This window comes from Pristiophorus japonicus, chromosome 15, assembly GCF_044704955.1.
Source record: "Pristiophorus japonicus isolate sPriJap1 chromosome 15, sPriJap1.hap1, whole genome shotgun sequence".
NCBI classification, from domain to species: domain Eukaryota; kingdom Metazoa; phylum Chordata; class Chondrichthyes; family Pristiophoridae; genus Pristiophorus; species Pristiophorus japonicus.
In genome coordinates this window covers 185,665,057-185,673,209 of record NC_091991.1, presented here as the reverse complement: position 1 = coordinate 185,673,209, position 8,153 = coordinate 185,665,057, and the positions used below count along the sequence as shown (strand labels likewise).

Sequence of the window (8,153 nt, the reverse complement as noted above, 5' to 3'; positions counted from 1 at the left end):
GTGTATCCCTATCTCGGAGGTCCTGCCCTATCCCCGGGGTGGGGTGTATCCCTATCCTGGGGGTCCCGACCTATCCCGGGGGTGGGGGGTGTATCCCTATTCCGGGGGTCCCACCCTAGCCCTCGGGGGTGTATTCCTATCCCGGGGTCCTGTCCTATCCCGGGGGGGGGGGTGTATCCCTATTCCGGGGGTCCCGCCCTATCCCAGCGGGTGTATTCCTATCCCGCAGGGGTGTATCCCTATCCCGGGGGTCCTGCCCTAGCCCGCAGGGGTGTATCCCTATCCCGGGGGCCCTGCCCTAGCCCGCAGGGGTGTATCCCTATCCCGGGGGTCCTGCCCTATCCCAGCGGGTGTATTCCTATCCCAGGGCTGTATCCCTATTCCGGGGGTCCCGCCCTATCCCGCAGGGGTGTATCCCTATCCCGGGGGTCCTGCCCTATCCCGGGGGTTGCCCTATCCCGGGGGGGGGGGAGGGGTGGTGTATCCCTATTCCGGGGGTCCCGCCCTATCCCAGCGGGTGTATTCCTATCCCAGGGCTGTATCCCTATCCCAGGGGTCCTGCCCTATCCCGGGGTCCTGCCCTATCCCGGGGGTCCTGCCCTATCCCAGCGGGTGTATTCCTATCCCAGGGGTGTATCCCTATCCTGGGGGCCCTGCCCTAGCCCGCAGGGGTGTATCCCTATCCCGGGGGTCCTGCCCTATCCCGGGGGTTGCCCTATCCCGGGGGGGGGGTGGTGTATCCCTATTCCGGGGGTCCCGCCCTATCCCAGCGGGTGTATTCCTATCCCAGGGCTGTATCCCTATCCCGGGGGTCCCGCCCTATCCCGGGGTCCTGCCCTATCCCGGGGGTCCCGGAGCCCCGCCCAGCTGTGGCCACATGTTCCTGTCCCGAGGCGGCGGCAACATTTGAAGATCCCGCCAATTACCCAGCGCACCCCACGCCGCGCAGGCGCACTCCATTGTTTTGACTGAAAATGCCGTCCGTCTCGAAAGCTGCGCCGAGCGCGTCTCCTCAGACCGAGAAACCGTCTCACTACACGTAGGTACCGCCGGGGCCCGCCGCGCACCGTCCCCGCCCCGCCCCGCCCCGAGCGGACCCAGCCCGGACCGGACCCAGGCCCCGGGCCCCCCGCCCGCCCGCCAGGCCCGACTCCCAGCCCCAGGCCCCCCGCTAATCCCCGGCCTTTCTGTTGCAGGTACCTGAAGGAGTTCCGGACCGAGCAGTGCCCGCTCTTCCTGCAGCACAAGTGCGCCCAGCACCGGCCCTTCACCTGCTTCCACTGGCATTTCCTCAACCAGCGGCGGCGGAGGCCCATCAGGCGGCGGGACGGCACCTTCAACTACAGCCCGGACGTTTACTGCACCAAATACGACGAGACGACGGGGATCTGCCCGGACGGAGACGAGTGAGTGGCCGGCGGCGGGGCCTCGGGGGGAGAGCGGGAGAGGGCTGTGCTCCGGGCCCGCCCCCTCGGCCTGCAGCTCCGGGCAGGGGGGTGTGTGTGTCGGGGCCCGGGCAGGGGGGGGGGGGGGTGTGTGTCGGGGCCCGGGCAGGGGGGGGGGTGTGTCGGGGCCCGGGCAGGGGGGGGGGTGTGTGTGTCGGGGCCCGGGCAGGGGGGGGGGGGGGGGGGGGGGTGTGTGTCGGGGCCCGGGCAGGGGGGGGGGGGTGTGTCGGGGCCCGGGCAGGGGGGGGGGTGTGTCGGGGCCCGGGCAGGGGGGGGTGTGTGTCGGGGCCCGGGCAGGGGGGGGGGTGTGTCGGGGCCCGGGCAGGGGGTGTGTGTCGGGGCCCGGGCAGGGGGGGTGTGTGTCGGGGCCCGGGCAGGGGGTGTGTGTGTCGGGGCCCGGGCAGGGGGGGGGGTGTGTCGGGGCCCGGGCAGGGGGGGTGTGTGTCGGGGCCCGGGCAGGGGGGGGGGTGTGTCGGGGCCCGGGCAGGGGGGGGGGGGTGTGTCGGGGCCCGGGCAGGGGGGGGGGGGGTGTGTCGGGGCCCGGGCAGGGGGTGTGTGTCGGGGCCCGGGCAGGGGGGGGGTGTGTCGGGGCCCGGGCAGGGGGGTGTGTGTGTCGGGGCCCGGGCAGGGGGTGTGTGTGTCGGGGCCCGGGCAGGGGGGGTGTGTGTCGGGGCCCGGGCAGGGGGTGTGTGTGTCGGGGCCCGGGCAGGGGGGGGGGTGTGTCGGGGCCCGGGCAGGGGGGGTGACTACGGGTGTTGCAGTATTGAGCTGCAAGGATTCTGGAAAAGCGGGTGAATGTAAATCCTTTGATGTAAGAGTTGTACTAAGCGGTTGTGTTTGGAATGATTCCGCATTCAGCGATCTTTGGTATAGTTTAATTGGAAGGAATCTAAAGTAGCAAACTTTTATGGTTGTGGATGAGATGTGGAACTTGTCAATGTCTTATTTTTCTACTAAGTAACGCATTTGCTATTGTTTGGCAATATGCTCAACAGCGTGGATGCAACTTCTATTTTTATTGATCACATTAAACTGAGGCATGGAGCATTTATAGTTTTGATTTCAGTATGTTTGTTTGTATGCCTAGCACGTTGATATTGCAGAATTTGTGTATACATTTCTTAGTTTTGAAAGGAGCCCCTGCTTGTAAATGAATTGTGGTTGTAAGCACAAGGTTGAAAGTAGTTCTAACATTCTACACATTTAAAAATATTATGTCTCAATTTTCATTTTGCCTGTATAAGTTATGATCTTTCAAAGCAATTTGTTGTATGTCATGTGCGTAGAGACTGAGGTGATCAAGCCAGTTTTTTTTTAACCTGGGGCAACATAAGCTTAAGGAAACTGCAGTAGTTTTCCTTCTACTGCACTTGTGTGGTTCTGTTGTACTTGGTCTCTCTCACTCGATTTTTCTTTTCTTCACACGACTGTAAAGCCCTATAGTTTGTTTTCTGCATCAAAGTGTTGTATAAATTGCATGTTGCTGTTGGAACTCTAGAAACTTAGATTTTTTTAATGTTGAATAGTAATCTTGGCTTCCTGATGGTTACTTGGGTTTGACAAAATAGTAACATTTACTTGTATTTTTACAGTTGAGAGAGAGCCATTTTTAAAGTGGACACTACATTCTCGCTCGGTAAAATAGAGGATGAAGGGTCTTTTCTTAGGTTCCAGCATTTAGCAATTATGTTAAACACTCTGTTAATCAAGTATGAATCAGTAAATCGATGGAAACCTTCAATTGTTTCTTTGTACTGGGGTGTAATTGTGTTTTTTTTTACCCACATAATGCTTCAAAGCTTTTTCTGGAAATGTAAAATGAGGAAAAGGCGCATTTATAAAGTGCCTTTCATGATCTCGGGACATCCCAAATCGCTTCACAGTAAATTAAATCACTAAATTGCAATTGTATGGGTTATTGGCTACAGACCACAAGTAAATATTGCTAGAAATCATATTGTTTGAATCCTTCGCAGTAACACGCTGGGTGTATTTTGTTAAATTTTGCGCACAAAATTTTCTATAAAGAGATGAAGCTAGGTTGCGTAAATAGAAGGCTAGTTTCAGAGTCAGGGTACAGCTTTGAAAATGTCACTTTAATATGTTATCAAAGGTAACTGGAAATGATATGGTAATGGAGGTGCTTTTTCGATGGTCAGATTGTGTAAACAGCATATATAAACTTGGCTGCAGCAGTAATGTTAAACTCAAACAAACGATTGCTTTTTTGATGCTAATTCCAACTTTTATTTTTTACAAGCTTTTGAAACTTGTAATTGAAAATTCATTTTTACAAAAAGGATGTGCGGCTCAAAGTTCATGATTTATATTTTTTTGCACTTGGCGTATACCATAATGAAATCTGAGCAACTACTTAATAACTTGCACTTGTCTTCTCTGGTCATCAAATGATTGCACCAGGCAGTGTGGGCCTGATGCACATGTGTGTTTGAGTTCATTGAGGTTCTTTTCCTCAGTTGGCTGCTTATGTGGTGACATGTTGCTGAATTTATTTGGGTTAGGGTGTCCAGCTGGGTGGGACTGCACTCGCCTGGTTCCATTCTTAGCTATCTAATCGTAGCCAGAGAATCACCTGCAATGCCTTCTCTTCCCAACCCCGCATCGTTACCTCTGGTGTCCCCCAAGGGTCTGTCCTTGGCCCCCTCCTATTTCTCACATCATCATAGGCAGTCCCTTGGAATCAAGAAGACTTGCTTCCACTCCTAAAGTGAGTCCTTTGGTGGCTGAACAGTCCAATGCGAAACCCTGTCACAGGTGGGACAGACATTCGTCGGGGGAAGGGGGTGTGGGACTGATTTGCCGCACGCTCCTTCCGCTGCCTGCGCCTGACCTCTTCACACTTGCGGCGTTGCGATTCGAAGAGCTCAGCGCCCTCCCGGATGTGCTTTCTCCACCAAGGGCGGTCTTCGGCCAGGGACTCCCAGGTGTCAGTGGTGATGTCGCACTTTACCAGGGAGGCTTTGAAGCTGCTCACCTTTGGCTCGTTTGCCGTGAAGGAGCTCCGCATAGAGCAATTGCTTAGGGAGCCTCGTGTCTTATATGCGAACTAAGTGGCCTGCCCAGTGAAGCTGATCGAGTGTGGTCAGTGCTTCAATGCTGGGGATGTTAGCCTGGGCGAGGACATTGATGTTGGTGCGTCTGTCCTCCCAGGGGATTTGCAGGATTTTGCGGAGACATCGTTGGTGATATATCTCCAGCGACTTGATGTGTCTTCTGTACATTGTCCATGCCTCTGATCCTTACAGGAGGGTGGGTATTACTACAGCCCTGTAGACCATGAGCTTGGTGGGTAGATTTGAGGGCCAGGTCTTCGAACACTCTTGTCCCTACATGTTGCCCCTTGGCGACATCATTTGAAAACAGTGTCAGTTTCCACATGTACGCTGATGACACACAGCTCTACCTCACTACCACTTCCCGCCACCCCTCCATGGTCTCTAAATTGTCAGACTGCTTGTCTGACATCGAGTTTTGGATGAGCAGAAATTTTCTCCAATTAAATATTGAGAATACCGAAGCCATTATTTTCGGTCACCGCCACAAACTCTGTTTCCTAGCTATTGACTCCATTCCTCTCCCAACTTCTATCTGAGGCTGAACCACACTGTTCGCAACCTTGGTATAATTTTTGATCCTGAAATTAGTTTTCGATCGTGTATCCGCATAGAAACATCGACAATAGGTGCAGGCGTAGGCCATTCGGCCCTTCGATAAGATCATGGCTGATCATTCACCTCAGTACCCCTTTCCTGCTTTCTCTCCATACCCCTTGATCCCCCTTACCCATAAGGGCCATATCTAACTCACTCTTGAATATATCCAATGAACTGGCATCAATAACTGCAGTAGAGAATTCCACAGGCTAACAACTTTGAGTGAAGAAGTTTCTCCTCATCTCAGTCCTAAATGGCTTATCTCTTATCCTTAGACTGTGTCCCCTGGTTCTGGACTTCCCCAACATCGGGAACATTCGTCCTGCATCTAACCTGTCCAGTCCTGTCAGAATTTTATATGTTTCTATGAGATCACCTCTCATTCTTCTAAACTCCATGAATACAGGCCCAGTCGATCCAGTCTCTCCTCATGTCAGTCCTGTCTTCCCGGGAATCAGTCTGGTGAACCTTCGCTGCATTCCCTCAATAGCAAGAACGTCCTTCTTCAGATTAGGAGACAAAATCTGAACACAATATTCCAGGTGAGGCCTCACCAAGGCCCTGTACAACTGCAGTAAGACCTCCCTGCTCCTATACTCAAATCCCCTCGCTATGAAGGCCAACATACCATTTGCCTTCTTCACCGCCTGCTGTACCTGTATGCCAACTTTCAATGACTGATGTACCATGACACCCAGGTCTCGTTGCACCTCCCCTTTTCCTAATCTGCCACCATTCAGATAATCTGCCTTTGTGTTTTTGCCACCAAAGTGGATAATCTCACATTTATCCACATTATACTGCATCTGCCATGCGTTTGCCCACTCACCTAACCTGTCCAAGTCACCCTGCAGCCTTTTAGTGTTTTCCTCACAGCTCACAATGCCACCCAGCTTAGTGTCATCTGCAAATTTAGAGATATTACACTCAATTCTCTCATCCAAATCATTAATGTATATTGTAAATAGCTGGGGTCCCAGCACTGAGCCCTGCAGCACGCCACTAGTCACTGCCTGCCATTCTGAAAAGGACCTGTTTATCCCGACTCTCTGTTTCCTGTCTGCCAACCAATTCTCTACCACGTCAGTACATTACCCCCAATACCATCAGCATAACTAAGACTGCCTATTTCCACCTCCGTAACATCGCCCGTCTCTGCCCCTGCCTCAGCTCATCCGCTGCCGAAACCCTCATCCATGCCTTTGTTACCTCCAGACTTGACTATTCCAACGCACTCCTGGCTGGCCTTCCACATTCTACCCTATGTAAACTAGAGGTGATCCAAAACTTGGCAGCCCGTGTCCTAACTCGCACCAAGTCCCACTCACCCATCACCCCTGTGCTCGCTGACCTACATTGGCTTCCATTGAAGCAACGCCTCAATTTCAAAATTCTCATCCTTATTTTCAAATCCCTCCATAGCCTTGCTCCTCCCTATCTCTGTAATCTCCTCCAGCCCCATAACCGAGATGTCTGCGCTCCTCTAAATCTGTCCTCTTGAGCATCCCTGATTATGATCGCTCCACCATTGGTGGCCGTGCCTTCTGTTGCCTGGGCCCCAATTTGTGTTTGCTCCCTAAACTTCTCCGCCTCTCTACCTCTCTTTCCTCCAAGTCGCTCCTTATGACCTACCTCTTTGACCAAGCTTTTGGTCACCTGCCCTAATTTTTCCCTATGTGGCTCAGTGTCAAATTTCTTGTCTCATAATAAGAACACAAGAAATAGGAGCAGGAGTAGGTCATACGGCCCCTCGAGCCTGCTCTGCCATTCAATACGATCATGGCTGATCCGATCATGGACTCGGGTCCACTTCCCCGCCCTCTCCCCATAAAGCCCTTAATCCCTTATCGGTTAAGAAACTGTCCATCTTTGTCTTAAATTTATTCAATGTCCCAGCTTCCACAGCTCTCTGAGGCAGCAAATTCCACAGATTTACAACCCTCTGAGAAAATAAATTCCTCCTCATCTCAGTTTTAAATGGGCGTGCCTTATTCTAAGCTTATGCCCTCTAGTTCTAGTCTCCCCTATCAGTGGAAATATCCTCTCTGCATCCACTTTGTCAAGCCCCTTCATAATCTTATACATTTCGATAAGATCACCTCTCATTCTTCTGAATTCCAATGAGTAGAGGCCCAACCCCCTCAACCTTTTCGCATAAGCCTCCGGAATCAACCTAGTGAACCTTCTTTGAACTACCTCCAAAGCAAGTATATCCTTTTGTAAATATGGAAACCCAAACTGCACGCAGTATTCCAGGTGTGGCCTCACCAATACCCTGTATAACTGTAGCAAGACTTCCCTGCTTTTATACTTCATCCCCCTTGCAACATTCTATCTTTTTGTGTTTTATGCACAAGTACCCCCAGGTCCTGCTGTACTGCAGCACTTTGGAATTTTTTTCCATTTAAATAATAACTTGCTCTTTGATTTTTTTTTCTGCCAAAGTGCATGCCCTCATACTTTGCAACATTATACTCTATCTGCCAAATTTTTGCCCACTCAATTAGCCTGTTTATATCCTTTTGCAGATTTTTTGTGTCCTCCTCGTACATTGTATCGTTGGCAAACTGGGCTATGTTACACTCTGTCCTTTCTTCCAAGTTGTTAATATCGATTGTAAATAGTTAGGGTCCCAGCACTGATCCCTGCAGCACCCCACTAGTTACTGATTGCCAACCAGAGAATGAACCATTTATCTCGACTCTGTTTTCTGTTAGTTAGCCAATCCTCTATCCATGCTAATATATTGCCCCCAACCCCGTGAACTTTTATCTTGTGCAGTAACCTTTTATGTGGCACCTTGTCAAATGCCTTCTGAAAGTCCAAATACACCACATCCACTGTTTCCCCTTTATCCACCCTGTTCGTTACATCCTCAAAGAACTCCAGCAGACGTAGGTCCCCTGCAGTCAGAGTCAGGGGAAGTCATAACGGGGAACAAAGAAATGGCGGACCAATTGAACAAGTACTTTGGTTCGGTATTCACTAAGGAGGACACAAACAACCTTCCGGATATAAAAGGGGTCGGAGGGTC

At 51.8% G+C, this 8,153-nt stretch overlaps 1 protein-coding gene across 3 annotated transcripts in view; it reads left to right on the top strand.

The window, feature by feature from the left end:
* The first annotated feature begins 974 nt into the window (after positions 1–974).
* The window catches only part of unkl (unk like zinc finger), a 159,833-nt gene continuing 152,654 nt past the window's right edge, over positions 975–8,153 (top strand). For 2 of the 3 annotated variants that reach the window (XM_070901478.1, XM_070901477.1), the window contains exons 1-2: positions 975–1,039; positions 1,197–1,406. In XM_070901478.1, the coding sequence (XP_070757579.1) occupies positions 975–1,039; positions 1,197–1,406 (275 nt within the window). Of the gene's footprint in view, positions 1,040–1,196; positions 1,407–8,153 lie in introns of those variants that run through there. The other variant, XM_070901479.1, reaches the window with a different exon arrangement.